Here is a 20,929-nt window from a genome sequence, read left to right as displayed (position 1 = left end):
ATACTTAGAGTGCTGAAAGAAAAAACTGTCAACCAAGAATTCTATATCTACAAAGTTATTCTTCAAAAATGAAGGAGATAGATATTAAACCATTCCCAGATAAACAAAAGCTGAGGGAGTTTGTTGCTAGTAGCACTACTCTACCCCCAAATGCTAAAATGAGTACTTTAAGGCTGAAATGACACTAGATAATAACTTGAAGCTATATTAAGAAACAACACTAGCAAAGATAACAACATAGGTAAATTAAAAAGGCAATTTTTATTTGTAGTTTATAAGTCCTGTTTATCCCTCTGTGATTTAAAAGACAAATGCATAAGACAGTAATTAAAAAAATCTCTGTTAATGGGCACAGTGTATAAAAATGTAATTTGTGAAAATACTATAAAGGAAAATGGAACTCTACAAGAGCAGAATTTTTTAAAAATACTGTTCAAGTTAAGTTGGTATTTATTCAAACTAGATTGCTGTAAATTTAAGATGTTAATTGTAATCCACATAGTGGCCACTAAGAAAATAACTAGGTATGGTTCCATTTACATGAAATATTCAGAAAAAATGAATCCATAAAGACAGAAAGTATGTTAGTGGTTTCCAGGGGCTAGAGGGAGGAGCAGTGGAATGTGACTAAATGGATAAGGGGTTTCCAAATGGGGTGATGAGAACATTCTGGAACCAGGTAGTGGTGGTGGTTAGATAATGTTTTTATTGTACTTAATACCACCAAATTGTACATTTTAAAATGGTTAACATGGTAAATTTTATGATCAGTACATCTTACCACGGGTTTAAAAAATTATGAAAAAAAATAAACAGCATGGTACTGGTGTAAAAATAGACACATAGATCAGTGGAGTGAAATGGGGAGTACAGAAATAAACTCACATATATGTGGTCAATTTGTCTTCAACAAGAGTACCAGATGGTGAAAGAATAATCATTTCAATAAATGGTATGGGCTCAACTGGATATCACATGCAAAAGAAGACCCAGAGGAATCGGGTGGAGAGGGAGGTGGGAGCGGGGATTGGGATGGGGAATACGTGTAAATCCATGGCTGATTCATATCAATGTATGACAAAACCCACTGAAATGTTGTGAAGTGATTGGCCTCCAACTAATAAAAAAAAATAAAATTAAATTAAAAAAAAAAAAAGGAATGAATTTGGTCCCTACCTCTCATTAATACAAAGTTAACTCAAAATAGATCAGTGACCTAAATATAAAAGCTAAAACTACAAAACTGTTAGAGAAACGGGTAAATTTTCATGATCTTGGATTTTGTGATGGAGTCTTAGATATGACATTAAAAGCACAAGCAATAAGAGAAAAAAATAGACAAGTTGAGCTTCATCAATATTTTAAATTCTGTGCACCAAAGAGCATAATCAGGAGAGTGAAAGGCAATGAACAGAATGAAAGAATTGATTTGCAAACCCTATATCAGATACGTGTTTAGTATATAGAATATATAGAGAACCTTACAACTGAAGAACAGAAAACAAACAACCCAATTCAAAAAAATGGGCAAAGGATTTGAATAGATATTTCTCCAAAGAAGATAGTACAAATGGCCAACAGACACGTGAAAAGATGCTCAACATCATTAGACACTAGGGAAATGTAAATCAAACCACAATAAGATACAAGTTTGCACTCACTAACATGGATATAATTTAAAAAATAAAGAAAAAACTCAGGATGTGGAGAAATTGGAACCATTTTACATTGCTGGGAGTAATGCAAAATGGTATATAGCTACTGTGGAAAACAGTTTGGCCATTCTGAAAAACTTAAATATAGATGTGTGATATGACTCAGCAGTTCCATTCCCAGATATATACCCAAAAGAATTGAAAGCAGATAATAAAACAAATACTTGTACAAGAATGTACATAGTAGCACTATTCACAACAGCCAAAAGGTGGAAACAACTCAAATATCCTTTAATTCATGAATGGATAAACAATTTATGGTATATATATAATGGAATATTATTTGGCAATAAAAAGGAATGAAATACTGATTGCTGCTACAGCATAGATGGACCCACAAAAACCAGACCTGAGAAAGAAACCAAATTCAAAAGGCCCACACATTTCATGGTTAAATGGTTAGAATGGTGAATTTTATGTCATGTGAATTTTACCACAATGGAAACTCATAATAAACCTCCAAAGGAAAAAATGAAGATGGGCAAAGAAAGCTGTTTTGGATTAATGGAGATTAAGAAGACATGACAACTAAAGGCCATTTATGGCTGTGGACTACATCCTGGACTAGAGGGAAAGTTCAGTTCAGTTGTGTCCGACTCTTTGCAACCCCATGGACTGCAGCATGCCAGGCCTGCCTGTCCATCACCAACTCCTGGAGTTTACTCAAACTCATGTCCATTGAGTCAGTGATGCCATCCAACCGTCTCATCCTCTGTCATCCCCTTCTCCCACCTTCAATCTTTCCCAGCATCAGTGTCTTTTCAAATGAGTCTGTTCTTCGCATCAGGTGGCCAAAGTATTGAAGTTTCAGCTTCAACATCAGTCCTTCCAATGAATATTCAGGACTGATTTCCTTCTGGATGACTAGTTGGATCTCCTTGCAGTCCAAGGGACTCTTCAAGTGTCTTCTCCAACACCACAGTTCAAAAGCACCAATTCTTCGGCACTCAGCTTTTGTTATAGTCTAACTCTCACATCCATACATGACTACTGGAAAAACCGCAGCTTTGAGTAGACAGACCTTTGTTGGCAAAGTAATGTGTCTGCTTTTTAACATGCTGTCTGGGTTGGTCATAACTTTTCTTCCAAGGAGTAAGTATCTTTTAATTTCATGGCTGCAGCCACCATCTACAGTGATTTTGGAGCCCCCCAAAATAAAGTCAGCCAGTGTTTCCACTGTTTCCCCATCTATTTGCCATGAAGTGATGGAACTGGATGCCGTGATCTTAGTTTTCTGAATGTTGAGCCTTAAGCCAACATTTTCACTCTCCTCTTTCATTTTCAAGAGGCTCTTTAGCTCTTCTTCACTTTCTGCCATAAGGGTGGTGTCATCTGCATATCTGAGGTTGTTGATATTTCTCACAGCAATCTTGATTCCAGCTTGTGCTTCATCCAGCCCAGTGCTTCTCATGATGTACTCTGCATAGAAGTTAAATAAGCAGGGTGACATGTACAGCGTTGATGTACTCCTTTTCCTATTTGGAACCAGTCTGTTGTTCCATGTCCAGTTCTAACTGTTGCTTCCTGACCTGAAAAACAGATTTCTCAAGAGGCAGGTCAGGTGGTCTGGTATTCCCATCTCTTGAAGAATTTTCCACAGTTGGTGGTGATCCATGCAGTCAAAGGCTTTGGCTTAGTCAATAAAGCAGAAATAGATGTTTTTCTGGAACTCTCTTGCTTTTTCAATGATCCAGCGGATGTTGGCAATTTGATCTCTGGTTCCTCTGCCTTTTCTAAAACCAGCTTGACCATCTGGAAGTTCACGATTCACGTGTTGTTGAAGTCTGGCTTGGAGAATTTTGAGCATTACTTTACTAGTGTGTTAGATGAGTGCAGTTGTACGGTAGTTTGAGCATTCTTTGACATTGCCTTTCTTTGGGATTGGAATGAGGACTGACCTTTTCCAGTCCTGTGGCCACTGCTGAGTTTTCCAAATTTGCTGGCATATTGAGGGCAGCACTTTCACAGCATCATCTTTCAGGATTTGAAATAGCTCAACTGGAATTCCATCACCTCCGCTAGCTTTGTTCGTAGTGATGCTTCCTAAGGTCCACTTGACTTCCCATTCCAGGATGTCTGGCTGTAGGTGAGTGATCACACCATTGTGATTATCTGGGTCATGAAGATCTTTTTTGTATAGTTCTGTATATTCTTTCCACCTCTTCTTAATATCTTCTGCTTCTGTTAGGTCCATAGAGGGAAAATATTAATAGCTAAAAAGTAAATTATTGAGATAGTTTGCTAAATTTGACAATAGACTGTGGATTACAAGTAATAGTATGTATCAGTGTTAATCATCCTGGTTTTATGACATTTTTACTGTAGTATGTGAGAGAATGTCTTTGTTCATAGGAAATATTTAATGAAGTATTAAAGTCTAAAGGGGCATGTCTCCAAGTTTTGATATAATGTAAAAGAAGATATATAAAATGATAAAGCAAATAAGGAGATATGTAAATTGTTGGCTAATCTGAGTGAAAAGCATATGGGAGTTCCTTATACAGTTCTTTCCACTTTTCTGAGTTTGAAATTATATCAAAATTAAATGTTACAAACTTAAGATTTGTCTTTTTATCTTCTGAGCAGCAGCATGGTCCAGATGATTCTTAGAAAAATAATGTTGGGAAAAAAAAATAATGATGTTGGATATGCTTTTTTGGCCTGGTTTCCTCCTTTCAGTTTGTCCTTAGATTTTTGTCTGTTTCTCAATTTCTGGATCCCAATATACTATTTATTTTCCTTTATTATAGCAGTCTCTCTGTAAGATTATTACATAATTAATATGGGTTATTCAGCTTCTATTCAGATTTATTCTAGCAAGTAAGATTGTATGCCTTGGACAGCCTGTTCTCGTTCTGTGTATTTTTTTCTTGTTCACGTGCTTTTCCTTTGCAGTATCTTGGATAATGTTAAAAAAATGTACAGTTTTCTTTTGAGAAATTAAAATATTAACTTCCCAGTGAACAACTTTACTTCTGTTTTCATCCAATAACCTTTTTTTGTCTGAAATTTGTGGTTAATCTGTTGGTAGAAAATCAAGTGTGATATGAGGTCTAACCTTAATTGAACATATTGGACTGTGGGCTCATTTTTGGTTTTGGCTCAAGCAGGTAATCTCTAAATGCTGTTAGGCCAGACCAGGCTTTCTGCCCATCACAAATGAGTCAGAGAAGCCCTTTCCTTAGTAGAAACTGCCATCAAAACCTCTTACTGCTTTATTGGCATTCAACTGTGGATTTTTGCCTGTCCATCGTTGCTGTTTCATATTATAAGCAAATATCCAGTAAAGGCTATTTTGAGTGGTTTTACTAAGAAGATCATGATGATTCATTTGGTACTCATGTCTTCAATTGGTTAACCAGTTTTCTTTCCTTTGTGTGTATGATGGAATCTTCACTAGACAGAGGTAACCTATTGGATGGCTGTGTACCTGGATGATGGTGTGGTGGTGCTTGTTGGTTTAGTTTTCATGATACTCCTCCCAAGGTTATGCTTGCAATGCTGCTGCTTATTTTGTGCTTGCATGATATTATTACTTTGACTGCGCTTTGTTGGTTTGGGTTTTTAAAACCTCCTCTCTCTTTTTTTGGTACCTAGAATAATTCCTGAAATTTCTTTGGTTGGTCCAAAATGAGTCAAACTTACAAAAATGAGTTTCAAGTCTAACTCTTTCATGGATCCTTTTCAGTTTTTGAAAGTATCATCAATGTCACCTCTTAAGTTTCTGGTCTGGTAGGGAATCAGGAAAAAAAAAAGGGCAGGTTTCCCTTAAACACCCAGGAATAGACTGCTTCCCAGATAGACCATTTCTGAACCTGAGAATTAACTCTCTTTGTGAGCTTATAGATTAAAGAAAATAAATACATACTTAGAGTTAAAACTAAGTTATAGCATAGTTTCTTCAAATAGCTAAAATTTAGGAGCCTCCACCAAAGTAACAGTAAATATAATTATCATGCCTAAAGCTTGATGTGTATGTCTGATTTGACATTATATTTCAGAGATGCTGTTTACTCTGTAAACTGTTCTATTTTTCAAAAACTAAGATTCTTGGGGTTCATAAGGTAAAAGTTAAAATTAATATTTCAGAAATTAATTTTCTGAGCATTTGGGTGGGTGTTGACAATAGTTGCTAACTTCTTCATTTCTGATCACTAGTTCTTATCAGTAGTTGTTTTTCTTGGGTATTTATAACTCATTTTGTTTTTTTTCTCTCTCTACCTTATATACCTCTATAGAAAAAGGTTGATTGTTTTTCAAACTCAGAAACAAATTCAGACCTGAAGTGGGCCTGTTATATGTTAAATGGCAAGAGTTCATAAAACTGAAAAACTTTTTATTGCTCACATTAAGCCAGTGTTGGAGCAAATAAAAAAATCATCTTTTGCTTATAATTTTAATCATCTTAAAAACTGTAAAGGATCCATTAACTTGGAATGGCCATCAGAGAAATGCTTATAATAAATAGCATAAAACTGTCAGATAAATGGTCATTCATCTCTAACTACTTATATTCTCATTCTGTTATATCTTCTTTTTATCTTTTGGTTGGACCCATACATTCAATAGAAAATTGCCCAGGAACGAGAAAAATTTGCTGATGAAGGCAGTATATTTTACACCCTTGGAGAATGTGGACTCATATCCTTTTCAGACTACATTTTCCTTACGACTGTTCTTTCGAGTAAGTATGAACTTTGTATTCACTTACAGGTAGCATACAGGACCATAAAAAAGAGTTCAGTTGATTGGAGGAGGAAATAAAACATGTTTGCAAAGTTAATGAATGATAAGTTATATCAAATTTCATTTGTTTTGGATACTCTATAACATGTATATAGAACCACCTGAAAAAGAGGAAGGAAAATAAAGTATCCAGGTAAAGTTAGAAGAAAACAAAAAAGCAACTGTGAAGTTACATCTACTTTTAACTGTTTGAAGCTCAAGATAATTTATACATTGCCTGCTCCTTTAGCCCTCATTAATGTTTATACTTACTCAGTAAAACACATACTAATCTAGTATTTCCTCTACTAAAGATGATTGGCTTGGTTGTTCTAATTGTGTTCAATATTCATTTTTGAACCTTGAAAGATTACTTCTTAAGACACACAACTCATCATTTAGTCCTTTAGAGCACTGATGAATTTCTGATTATTCTAGGCTAAACAGTTTTGTTGATTAGTATGCTACTGTGAGTGTTCTTAGCATTATTTTCTTTTAGTGTGACTTTTTTTTAGCCATTCAGAAAAAAAGTGTATGTCTCTAGCTCTCTGTGTGCATTCCATTGAAATCTACCTAACTTGATCCAAAGAGATCTGATACTTCAAAGAAGTGATTCTCAATTTTTTTCTCCGTGGAGGACAGAACCAAATAAAAATAAGCACCTCTTCCTACCCTTCTCCAGAGTAGGCATCTATAAAGGTAAAACTGTAACAGTTTTCCAAACTTATGGTTTCCAGCGGGGAAGGGATGAGGAGGGAGAATTTGGGAGATTGGGATTGACATATATACTACTGTATATAAGTGTGTTAGTCTCTCCATTGTGTCTGACTCTTTGCGACCCCATGGACTATAGCCCCCCCAGGCTCCTGTGTCCATGGAATTCTCCAGGCAAGGATACTGGGGTGGTTTGCTATTTCCTCCTCCAATTGTATATAAAATAGATAATTAATAAGGACCTACTGTATAGCACAGGGAACTCTTCTCAGTACTCCATAATGACCTATATGGGAAAAATACCTAGAAAAGAGTGAATATATGTGCAACTGATCTACTTTGCTGTATAGCAGAAACTAACACAATATTATGTATCAGCTGTACTCCATAAAAATTTTTAAAACTATAACAGTTCTCAGTAAATGATATACACAGTTCCTGCCATAGCTGTGACCACTGTTACTTTTCTCCCCTCCAATTGACAGAAAAAATGAAGAAATATAGACTGATACGTGTTACCACAGCTGTCCCTGAGTACCAAAGTAATTGAATAAATCTGTAGTGGGCCAGTGCTATAGCAGCATGGATATGTACTAACTTGTTATGAAGACCCAAAATAATAAACTGAAAGCACATTTATGGTCTTATATTTTGTATTATTAATATTATTTTGATGCATTTTCAAAACAGACTTCAGTTCAAATCCTGGCCCCACCACTTCTTACCTATGATTAAGTGTCAGGAAGACCACAGAGCAGAATCTTCAGTTTCTGCTGAAGATAGAAACTGCACATTGTGTAGCTCCCTAAATTCTGATTTTTTTTAAAAAGTCGCACTGACTTATGAGTACTGGGAACCCCTCCAAGTAGCTCTACAGGTCTGGGCACCTTTACTTCTTGGTACTCAGTTCCTGGCTTAACCTTGATGGGTGAGTTACGAAAAATGCTGAATATTACAATCTCATGTACTTTCTGTATTTGTCAGGATGAGAAAATATGATAAGGATGTGGTTTTTAAGATTTTCTCTTTTCGCTAGTTTTAGCCATTTTGATTATTATATGTTTTTAGTATTTCTCTCCCTCATTGCGGGCAGATTTTTTACCATCCAAGCCACCAGGGAAGCCCAGTATTAGCTTTAGTCTTAGCACTGTTGATGTTTTAGGCAGGGTAACTGATTTTTGTGAGGGCTATCCTTTCCATTATAGGATGTTTAGCAGCGTTCCTGGCCTCTACGCGTTAGATGCCAGTCATGCACACTCTCCCCACCCAGTTGTGGCAAACAAAAATGTCTTTGTCAAATGTCCCCAAAGGAGTAGGAATGGGGAGGAGTAATCCCTGGTTGAGAACCACTAATGTAGTTTTTAGCAGGGCTGTTTGGTTATGGTTTTATTATGTACCTCAATATAGCATTCTTATGTTTCTTATCTTGGGATTCTTTGAGTTTTGGGGTCTGTGGATTTATAGTTTTCGTCAAATTTGGAAAAATTTCAGCTTTTGTTTCATCAAATACTTTTCTTTGAGGACTTCAGTTGTACCTACATTTTCCTTATATCAACCCTGTAATGTTTGTAGTTTACTATCTTCATTTTACAAATGAGGAAATTGAGGCATACAAAGCAATTAAAAACTTGCCTCAAGTCCCACAGTAAGTAGATGATTTAGGGCTTGAACCCAGGCCACCCCAGCATATGGGCTTTTGTCACTTGGCTTTACTGCTGTGGTCACATTTCCAGCAGTGATAAGCCATAGCTTACCATAGTGCCTCTTCTTTCTCTAAAACTGAGCTGTGGAAAGGCTGGTCATAAACTCTCCTGTAGATAATGGGCAGTTCAAGCATTCTTACAATCTGTATGTTGTACACTGCATTGTTTACTTTATTTAACAAATCATGGAGGGAAATATGCCACAGAAATGACATTGAGATCAGTTATTTCCCACATCCTAATTGCTGCTAGGACGATAAGTGAGGCATTCAGTGAATCGACCTTTTTGTGAATAACAAGGAATCATTACATCTAAATACACTTCTTGCCAGGTCATCCAGCAAGAAGAAATGCAATCCTTTAAACACCAGAAGCTTTGCTAGGGAGTGGCGTGGGCCTCGGAGAGTACATTAGCATATTTATTCATCTGTTACTCTGATGAACAATGTGGACCGTTCTTCAGATTTCTGTGGAAAACCAGCTAGAGCAATGTGAACAGCATAACCTGTGTGATACAAGACTGTTGTTTTTCTAATTATCTGGGGGTTTTTTTCCCAAAAATTAATAGACTCAATGGTGTTCAAGAATTTGCCATCTATTTTAGAAGTTTCATTTTTTTAGCTAAACAAGAATTTTTTTTTCTTGACTCACACCCAGAATAACAACCAACTTGGCAGCAATATCTTGTGCTTATAATAAGCAGTGACATAAATTTCTCGCTCTTCTCTGTATGTACTTTGGATAATGGGTGCCTTCTCTGGCCAGCCTAAAATTTTAAATACCTTTTATCCTGTCATACACACACACACACATACACATCTCCTAAATCCCTCTTTTGCTCTCTTTTTTCTCCTTGTCATTTGTCATGATTTCACATTCTTTATCAGTTCAGTTCAGTTCAGTCACTCAGTTGTGTCCAACTTTTTGTGACCCCATGGACTGCAGGCACACCAGGCTTCCCTGTCCATCACCAACTCCCAGAGCTTACTCAACCTCATGTCCATTGAGTCAGTGATGCCTTCCAACCATCTCATCCTCTCTTGTCCCCTTCTCCTCCTGCCTTCAGTCTTTCCCAGCATCAGGGTCTTTTCCAGTGAGTCAGTTCTTCTTATCAGGTGCCAGTGTATTGGAGTTTCAGCTTCAGCATCAGTCCTTCCAAAGAATATTCAGGACTTATTTTCTTTAGGACTGACTGGTTGGATCTCCTTGCAGTCCAAGGGAGTCTCCTTGCAGTCCAAGGCACTCTCAAGAGTCTTCTCCAACACCACAGTTCAGAAGCATCAGTTCTTGGATGCTCAGCTTTCTTTATAGTCCAACTCTCACATCCATACATAACTACTGGAAAAACCATAGCTTTGACTGCCAGACCTTTGTTGGCAAAGTAATGTCTCTGCTTTTTAATATGCTGTTTAGGTTGGTCATAGCTTTTCTTCTAAGGAGCAAGTGTCTTTTAATTTCACATTCTATATAATTTATTTCTTTTCTTTCCTAAAAAATTATATGAGTTTCAGGTGTTCAGCATTATAATTCACCATCTTATATACACTACAAAGTGATCACTATTACAAGTCTAGTTACCATCCGTCACCATATATAATTAACCCCCTTTACCCATTTATCCTGCCCTTCAACCCCCTTCCCCTCTGGTAACCTCTAGTATGTTCTCTCTGAGTTTGGTTTTGCCTTATGTTGTTTATTTGTTTTTTTTAGATTCCACATGTGAATGAAATCATTTGGTATTTGTCTTTCTCCATCTGAATTACTTCACTTAGTATAATACCCTCAAGGTCCAAGGTTATCACAAGTGGCAGGATTTTACCTTCTTCTGTTATGATCAAGTTATGTTCCATTTTATATATATGTGTGTGTGTGTGTGTGTGTGTGTGTGTGTGTGTGTGTACCACATCTTCTTTATCTATTCATCCATCGGTGGACACTTATTTTGATTCTGTGGCATGGCCATTGTAAATAATGCTGCATTGAACATAGGGATGCCTTTATCTTTTAAAATTAGTATTTTTGTGTTCTCCAGATAAATACCCAGAAGTGGATAATTGATATATCTTCTTTATTGTTCATCTTCCTACCTAGAATGTAACTGCCTGACAGTGAACATAGGTTTGTAATGATTGTTACAGATTTGTAGTGATATTAATCACAAACTTATCTGATATGTATAAAGCACTGTGGCAAAGTAACAAAACAGAAGACTTTGCCGTTTATGTCCTGAGTTGAGAACAGTTCTTTTAGCTGTTGATGTCCTCAGTCCACATCTAGTACCAGTGGAGTGAGGAAAATATGTTTTTAAGCTAACCTACTTCTAAGTGAAGTAAGTTATGAGAAATATAATTATAAGGTTTCTTATAATTCAGAATTAACATATTTGTATCCCCCTTTTACCCTAATTCATAGATTTTTATTGTTTCATACTTTATCTGTCTGATGAGGTTTGATGGATTAACTTGAACAATTGTCAAACATGAGCCATAGAATCTGTATTAAGTAGAATACTAAGTATTTACTAAATAACTGCTTACTGATAAAATAAATTTAGATTCATTCCAGGCATGATGAAGACTGTTAATAATTATTATTATTAAATAATTTCCAAAGAGGCTTTGATCCTTAAATGAGGTTAATACAAATTGAATGAGAATGCCAAAGCATGGTTTATTAATGGCTTAGTACTCTGGACTCTCCAACTACAACATTAGCTGATGGTCTTAAATCTTGTAATTGAAGTCAGAGACTTATAACTTGATATAGAGAAAAGTCTTCTAGATTTATCTAGAATGCTATATATTATTTATTGATTTGGATCATTCATAGCTAATACTAAGATTCACTAGGTTATCATAACATAACTTAGAATCTGGATCTTGGCCATTGACAGGTTGAAATATTTATATATGTTCTTTGTCTTCATATATTTTCTAAATAAAGTTATTGACCCTGTGGGCTATCTAGACCCAAGTTTTAGATAGCTTGTGGAGGCAATAATAAAATGATCAAAAAATGGATTATTTGTAAGCCATCTTACTATGCACTATTAATCTTTGAAAAGCCACCAGAAAAATCAAAAGCAAGAACTGGTACAATGTGTTCAGTACCTAAGAAGAGACATAATGAAAATCAGGCATAAGTCAATATGTTCTGCTTTTGATTCCTTCTTTAGACTTGAAGGAATTAGTGGAGAAATTTAATTAAGTGGGTTTTCATGATAGGATAATTTGACTTACTGACAGTTATCTTCATTGTGGTGCATCTTTCTCACAAATATACACAAATCTTTTGGAAAATTACAGCGTCATTCAAGTGAAACCTTATAATATTTTATTTCTCTTGCTATATTGAAGTCAAGAACTGATCACAAAGTGTATGTGACTTGGAGGTAGTAGTATTGATCAATGCCATTCTGGCTAATGAAAATGTTATAGAAGTTAGATCTCAAAATAAGTTTTTCAGGTTGAGTGATCTGTTGGAAAATATGGGCACAGCAACATACTGAAATCTATTAACAAATCTTTTTTATTGCCATATTATAGTTGGGGAAGTTATAGAGAAAAATTGGTTTAACTATTTTCTATGCTTCTCAATCAGCAAAAACAAGATCAGGAGCTGACTGTGGCTCAGATCATGAACTCCTTATTGCCAAATTCAGACGTAAATTGAAGAAAGTAGGGAAAACCACCAGACCATTCAGGTATGACCTAAATCAAATCCCTTATGATTGATTATACAGTGGAAGTGACAACAGATTCAAGGGATTGGATCTGAAAGACAGAGTACCTGAAGAACTATGGGCAGAGGTTCATGACATTCTACAGGAGGCAGTGATCAAGACCATCCCCAAGAAAAAGAAATGCAAAAAGACAAAATGATTGTCTGAGAAGGCCTTACAAATAGCTATGAAAAGAAGAGAAGCTAAAGGCAAAGGAGACAAGGAAAGATATACTCATTTGAATACAGAGTTCCAAAGAATAGCACGGCGAGATAAGAAAGCCTTCCTCAGTGATCAGTGCAAAGAAATAGAGGAAAACAATAGAATGGGAAAGACTAGAGATCTCTTCAAGAAAATTAGAGCTACCAAGGGAACATTTCATGCAAAGATGGGCACAATGAAGGACAGAAACGGTATGGACCTAACAGAAGCAGAAGATATTAAGAAGAGGTGGCAACAATACACAGAAGAACTATACAAAAAAGATCTTCATGACCCAGGTAACCACGATGATGTGATCATTCACCTAGAGCCAGACATCCTGGAATGTGAAGTCAAGTGGGCCTTAGGAAGCATCACTGTGAACAAAGTTAGTGCAGGTGATGGAATTCTAATTGAGCTATTTCAAATCCTAAAAGATGATGCTATGAAAGTGCTGTCCTCAGTATGCCAGCAAATTTGGAAAACTCAGCAGTGGCCACAGGACTGGAAAAGGTTAGTTCATTCCAGTCCCAAAGAAGGACAGTGCCAAAGAATGTTCAAACTACCACACAATTACACTTATCTCACATGCCAGCAAAGTAATGCTCAAAGTTCTTTAAGCCAGGTTTCAACAGTACATGAACCGTGAACTTCCAGGTGTTCAACCTGGACTTAGAAAAGGCAGAGGAACCAGAGATCAAATTGTCAACATCTGTTGGATCATAGAAAAAGCAAGAGAGTTCCAGAAAAATATCTACGTCTGCTTTATTGATTATGCCAAAGCCTTTGTGTAGATCAAAACAAACTGTGGAAAATTCTTCAAGAGATGGGAATACCAGACCACCTGACCTGCCTCTTGAGAAATCTGTATGCAGGTCAGGAAGCAACAGTTAGAACTGGACATGGAACAACAGACTGGTTCCAAATAGGTAAAGGAGTATGTCAAGGCTGTATATTGTCACCCTGCTTATGTTAACTTAATATGCAGAATACATCATGCGCAATGCTGGACTGGATGAAGCACAAGGTGGAATCAAGATTGCCAGGAGAAATATCAATAACCTCAGATATGCAGATGACACCACCCTTATGGCAAAAAGTGAAAAGGAACTAAAGAGCCTCTTGATGCAAGTGAAAGAAGAGAGTGAAAAAGTTGGCTTAAAACTCAACGTTCAAAAAATTAAGTTCATGGTATCTGATCCCATCACGTCATGGCAAATAGATGGTAAAACAATGGAAATAGTGACAGACTTTATTTTCTTAAGCTCCAAAATCACTGCAGATGGTGACTGTAGTCATGAAATTAAAAGACGCTTGCTCCTTGGAAGAAAAGCTATGACCGACGTAGGCAGTATATTAAAAAGCAGAGACATTACTTTGCCAACACAGGTCAAAGCTATGGTTTTTCCAGTAGTCACGTATGGATGTGAAAGTTGGACCTTTAAGAAAGCTGAGTGCCAAAGAATTGATGCTTTTGAACTGTGGTGTTGGAGAAGACTCTTGAGAGTCCCTTGGACTGCAAGGAGATCCAACAAGTCCATCCTAAAGGAGATCAGTCCTGGGTGTTCATTGGAAGGACTGATGCTGAAGCTGAAACTCCAATACTTTGGCCACCTCATGCGAAGAGTTGACTCACTGGAAAAAACCCTGATGCTGGGAGGGATTGGGGGCAGGAGGAGAAGGGGATGACAGAGGATGAGATGGTTGGATGGCATCACTGACTGGATGGACATGAGTTTGAGCAAGCTCTGGGTGTTGGTGATGGACAGACTAGCCTGGTGTGCTGTAGTTCACAGGGTCACAAAGAGTCACACACGACTGATGACTGAACTGAACTGACTGATGCTTCTCAGGTGGCTCAGTGGTAAAGAATCTGCCTGCCAGTGCAGGTGACATGGGTTCAATCCCTGGATCAGGAAAATCCCCTGGAGAAGGAAATGGTAACCCACTCCAGTATTCTTGCCTGGAAAATCCTATGTACATGGTGAGCAAAAGAGTCGGACATGACTTAGCAATTGGGCACAATCACATGTAATTTTTATGTCTCAGGATTATCTGCTGTTGCCTAATTGTCCTTATGAAGGGTTAAACAAAGCAGAAAATGGTTGATCTTATTCAGTGTTGTTTTACCCTATAAAAAGTGCTGAGAACTTCAGAAATACTCATTAGCATGCTGTGAGGCCAAAAGTGTCTCACTGTGTTGTTTACCAGTAACTACTTTCTCTAGCATAGCCTTTCTTATGGTTAATTCATTGATTTTTATAATAATACAGCTTCTGTCAAAACAATAAAATAATGCATTTACGTATATCAAATATTTATGATGTTAAGTTCATTTTGAGCCAGATGTACTTGAAAATATTATGTCATTTCAGTAGACCCTGTTACAGAAAGTTGAAGCATTTACATCTTTGTATCAACAACCACAAAACAATTTTGATTCACATTAGCAAGAAATAAGTGGTGTTTGTATTTAGCTCTCTCAAGGCTCCTTGTGACTATACTAGAAGATTAAATTTTTTCATTTGCCAAAGGAAAGTTTATCCCTTGAGAACAATGGTTGAGATTTGTTCTGAGGGTTCATAAGGCCAAGGAGAGAACAGAGACTAAATTAGCAAATTGTGACTTACAATAAAGATAAGATCTAAATGTGTTTTGACTGTATCTTGAGAAAGATTTTATAATTTTACGCCCATTAGGGAATCAGTTATTAGCCTTTTCATATTTGTGTTTTATTTAAACTGATCTATTTTTGTGTTTTTAAAATTCTATTTTAAAAATGCTAATAAAATTCTAATATTAAGTTAAAATCTTATGGAAATCTGATTGAGATTGCAGGATTCCTAGAGCTCTACCCTTTCAGTACAGATAGTCAAATGGGCCTGTTTTCTAAAAAGAGTATTGAGTGAGGTAATCGGGAGTATTTTCTGTATGCTCTATGAGCTAGTGCCGCCACTAAAATTATTATGTTTGCATATACTTTGTTCTCTCTTGAATGGCTTATGTTGGCCTGTAAAGCTTTCTGCCACTTTTCCATGGAGCCGCTTCTTATGATATATGAGATTCATATATAGGAGCTCTGAAAGAGAGAAGAGAAAGAGGTCTGCCTTTGTTTTTCCATCTCTGCTCCTTAGGGCCTTGGGAGCGAAGGCCTAGCAAGGGAAGGCTTCCTTCTGTTTTAGATCTCATTTATCAATGGGAGAAAATTCCTAGAGCAAGAAAAGTAAAACTCCAATATAGCTAAATTCTCTACCTTCTAGAAAGTACCCTAACCTGCCACATTATTTCTTCTTCTCCCTTCACTCTTCAAATCAGAACTTTCTCCTATATCTCAGCTAAGATTCTACTTGTTTTAAAGATCAGAATTTAAACAAAATTTTTACATTGAATTGTGAATGAATCATGATACCTTGTAACAGTTCCAGAGGTATTTGTTAATTTGAAAAACTCTCTAATTAATGAAAGTTTAGACAGTGGTTATGGTATAACTAACTAATATCTTGGAATTAGGAACTCTGCTATGTGGCTTTGTATTCCCAAAGTACCTGACACAGTATCCTACTAATAGTAATTATTCCAAAAATATTTCAATGAAAGAATATGACTTCTCTGGTTCTCTTCTAGGTAGAAAGGAGACAAAACCACCTATCCATCTCTATACCTTTGATTACAGTGTCAAATAGACCTCAGTTTACCCTCCTGCCAGAGTCTTCCCTTCATTTCCCGAGAACAGATTGTAGAAACTTCCCCTCTTGCACCTCACTGCCTTCTGTCCTGCCTTCCTCTACCTCTGCTGTATCTTGTTTTTGTTCTGTTGATGATTGGGGTGACTCTGTAGGAATTCAGCCCTCAGTAATTTATGTTGTGTAAAATATTTACTATGGCCTATGAGCACCACTTTTTCATATTGTTTGCCTCTTAGAAGCTAGACTGGAATCAAATGTATCTATCCTTTCTATATATCTGACTTTTCCCTAAAACCCACAACTTAATAGTGTTTGGTTATGCTTAGGCTTTCATGATGTGTTGCTTACCTATTCCTGGAACAGCTTTGGAAAATCCTTATTTGTTTTGCTGAAGAATTTGAGGGTGCAAAAATGAAATCAGGGCAAGAAATAGTGGTTGTCATGGACTGATTTGCCTAATCACTATCCCTTCTGGAGAAGGTATCCAGCCCAGTATCTGGCTCATAACAAGTACTCCATGTATATTTGTTGGCTAAATATCTAAGAATTTTTCTGAATAGTTACTTTAGTATACATACTAAAATTTTATATTGTTCCAAGTACCCTTACCCTCCTGCCTAGTTAAAATAATAGTTATTCTCTATCTATACACGGTGAAAGCTAGGAAATTAATTAGAATCGCTAATTTTTTTTCTATTTGGACACTAAACCGAAAAAATAGCTTTTTATGTAACACCAAACTAAGTCACATGTAAAGAGGATCCTTCAGAATGAGCATAAATTAAGTATCAAATATCCAATCTCTTTATTAAAGCAGCTAATTATAAGCACATATGCATTAAGTTGTATCTTGGCATAAATTGTCACTTTGGCTGTTGAGCACAAGGAATGGAATGAAACCACATAGAATGAAATGAATGTCAAGCAGATGATTATATTTTTTAGATCTCAGAAGGTAGGGGTGGGGAATCTATCACCCAGGTGTATGTAATTTGGCCATAAAAATAGCAACATGCATTTGAAGAAAATATATTTCTGAAGAAGGATGTGACCTTAATAAAAAGGTAAAGCACTGGCATGCCTTTTAGAATCTGCTTCCCAGAAACTCTTGGGGAATCAAAGATTTTTGACATCTCTGGCATTTAATACTCTTCCTGTAGCACAACTGTCAAATAACAGTGTTAAGGAAGATCTATTTAAATACAAGACTGTTTCTGGCAGTCCTCTGAAGGTCATCTAGCAACTGAGGCAGAGATATAGTGTAAAAACAGGTTATATACCTTGAAGTAGGAACATTTGCTATTTCTTTTCTTCAGGTGTGAAATTTTATTTAGAGAGAGATGTAGATAGATAGATATAATCATAAATTTTATATAGAGATACAAAATTTTAGAATCAGGGCTGAAATGTATTTTCTAGAAAAGATGTAAATAGAAGAAGAGCAATAGTTAGACAGAAGAAGTGTCTGCACAGCTAAAGCCTTGCTGAACAAATACAGAAACATTTCACAGTCTTATGAAGCTTTTAATCTCAGGTTTTTGACAGGTAGTGTTTCATATTGTTTAGAAAACCTTGCCACTTGACATAAATCACACTGAGACACAATAAAGAATAAAGAACTCTCTTTGTAGCCATTGCAGAGTCTATGTGTAAGGGAGGTAAGCTCATAGTAACATCTCCTGTAGTTTCTTTCATTATTTTAGGATTTTCACATAAAAGCAATATGAATTTTAAGTTTGTTCTAAGAATATACATTAAATTTCTAAGTGTTTTTTTTTTCTTGTGGTCAGAATCTGTTAAAGTAGAAACCTGGGTCTTCCAACCAGATCCTTCCAATTAGTGCTGCTAAAAGGATCGTCATAATTCTCTTCCTCCTACCCCATGTTCTCGGGGTCCTGTGGCTGATTATAGACCTGTAAATCAAAGGTTATGGATTTGTCTAGGAGATATACAAACTGTAGGCATCGAAGCTGTACCTTGCATACCAGGCAGCTTTACCACCTGATCTACCCTACAGTTAAACTAGCTTAGACCTGGGCTTAGTCCTCCCAACTACATGAGGTGAATGAAGTCTTTCCTAAACTAAGATCACTCTCAAAAGTCTAAGGAAATCCAAGAAACTGGGATAAAGTTTAATGTTGATTACCTCTTATGAAGGGGCAATTAGTTGTTCCTCCTCTCATTGACTAACAAATCCATAGTGTACCCAAAGCTTGCATCAGAGTTAACTATTGGAATAACACTTAAATTTAATTGACTAGATAGTGTTAGTGAAAATATAAAATATCAACATGGCTTTTTAGAGTCTTGGCAGTGTTTCTCAGACATTTTCATAAGTGTTTACCCGCTGGCCCAGCAGTTGCATTTCTGCAAGTTTAGGTTAATAAAATGACACATGTATAATGATACTGATCGTCAGAAGATAAATTGGGAAGAATTCAAATATCAAACATATGGCTGAACAATTTACAATAAAACTATGCAATAAAACTCAATACAGTACTTGTATATGTAACACAGATTTATTAGCATAGAAAACTGTTGACAATATACTGATGAGTCAGAACATACATACTTCATGATTCCATTTTGGGAAAAGAGTGTGGGTGTGTTTGTGTTTTGAGGTTGTGTGTGTATTTTTAAAAATAGCCTGAATATTTGCATTTCTGATGTCAGCAAATCCTGTCATATCTACTTTGAAATAATCCAGAATCCTACCATAAAATCACATCATTCCTCTGCTTTAAATTCCCCAGAGGCTTCCAGTCTCTCTCAGATTTTAATCTCAAAGTAAAAGCAAAAGTCTTTACAGTGGCCTACAAGGTCATATGTGCCCTCACCACGACCATCCCTTTCAAGGAAAACACAGATATTAGTGGGCACTAGAATTCAACCCACTCCAGTGTTCTTGCCTGGAGAATCCCAGGGACAGGGGAACCTGGTGGGCTGCCTTCTATGGGGTCGCACAGAGTCAGTCACGACTGAAGTGACTTAGCAGCAGCAGCAGAATTCTCTATACTTTTTTTCCCTTCTTGTTCTTTTAGCCATTTTACTTTTTCTTTTGGACTCTGTGGAAAAAAGGATAGCTAATAGGGCCATTAGCGCCTCCTGGGAAGCCCTGGAAAAAAGGATAGCTACTCTATAAATAACAATTAAGGATGTTTGGGATGATAGGCATAGTTTATTAACCTTCTCTAATGATTCTAACGGTGAAGGCAATGGCACCCCACTCCAGTACTCTCGCCTGGAAAATCCCATGGATGGAGGAGCCTGCTAGGCTGCAGTCCATGAGGTCACTAAGAGTCAGACACGACTGAGCGACTTCACTTTCACTTTTCACTTTCATGCATTGGAGAAGGAAATGGCAACGCAGTCCAGTGTTCTTGCCTGGAGAATCCCAGGGATGGGGGAGCCTGGTGGGCTGCCGTCTATGGGGTCGCACAGAATCAGACACGACTGAAGCGACTTAGAGAGAGAGAGAGAATGATTCTAAAATTTTTCCTTTTTTAAAACATCTCTTAAAATTAATTAAATTTTGTATTGAAAGCTTGTCTTTCACATGTCTAGGTTGACTGGTACTATAGAATTCCAAAGTTTATTTTACTGGTACCTTAGTGTACAGAAATAAAAAAAGAAAAGATGTTAAACTCTTTTTTTTTTTTTTTTAGATGTTAAACTCTTTTAGTGAAAAAACGTAGAGGCTTAGAGTACAGTTAAATGTATTTATGTACCTGGAATTCCTCCATGGGTCAAATACGTTGGATATCTAATCTGTTATTTAGGACCAAATTAGATATATTAACTCCGTGAAGCTCCTAGTCTATAGTCGGTAAGCTAAGGGAATATGAATCTTTACGATAAAGAGGGTATTAAATGCTTCACATTAAGAAAAACAGTGATGCAAAGTCTTGCCTTATAAAGCAGATAAGTTAAACCATAATTATTTTCTCCAAAGAAGAAGTCATTGTTAATATTTCCTTCAATAGTTTCTTTTCAAGTATAGTCTTAATGTAAAGTAATATATAACTGTTTGATGGTAATGAGAAGAAGTTGTTTCATAGACTTTGAATAACAATAGTAAATCATATGTTGGGACTTGTTGCAAAATAGTGCATAATTCAACTTGTTTCACCAACCAGAGGTGAAAATATTCAAAGCAGTTTTATCCTAACACCATTATTCTCACAGATGGAGTCACCTGTCTTCTTTTTTTTTTCTCTATTTAAAATATTAATTAAATTACTTACATTAAAACTACAACTTGAAGAAAATAGAGTTTTGAATGTTTAATAAGCATTTTATAAATGACCCTTGATATGCAGTTAGTAGTTAGTGCTTTTTAATAGAATTTTTAAAAACTAACATCAGTGATAACTGCATATTGACTAAAGTCAGTTTGGCTAAAGTGTATTACTTTTTTTTTGGCCATGCCATGCCTTTTGGCTAAAGTGTGTTACTTTTTTT

At 36.3% G+C, this 20,929-nt stretch overlaps 1 protein-coding gene across 1 annotated transcript in view; it reads left to right on the top strand.

Annotated features, from left to right (window-relative positions):
• Positions 1-20,929, top strand: part of MICU1 (mitochondrial calcium uptake 1) — a 217,089-nt gene that overhangs the window by 80,093 nt on the left and 116,067 nt on the right. The window contains exon 6 of the mRNA XM_061161769.1: positions 6,285-6,399. Within this exon, the coding sequence (XP_061017752.1) occupies positions 6,285-6,399 (115 nt within the window). The remainder of the gene's footprint in view (positions 1-6,284; positions 6,400-20,929) is intronic.

Source organism: Dama dama, chromosome 15 (genome assembly GCF_033118175.1).
Source record: "Dama dama isolate Ldn47 chromosome 15, ASM3311817v1, whole genome shotgun sequence".
Lineage (NCBI taxonomy): Eukaryota > Metazoa > Chordata > Mammalia > Artiodactyla > Cervidae > Dama > Dama dama.
The sequence above is the reverse complement of the archived record's forward strand: the minus strand, read 5'-3'. Positions and strand labels throughout refer to the sequence as shown.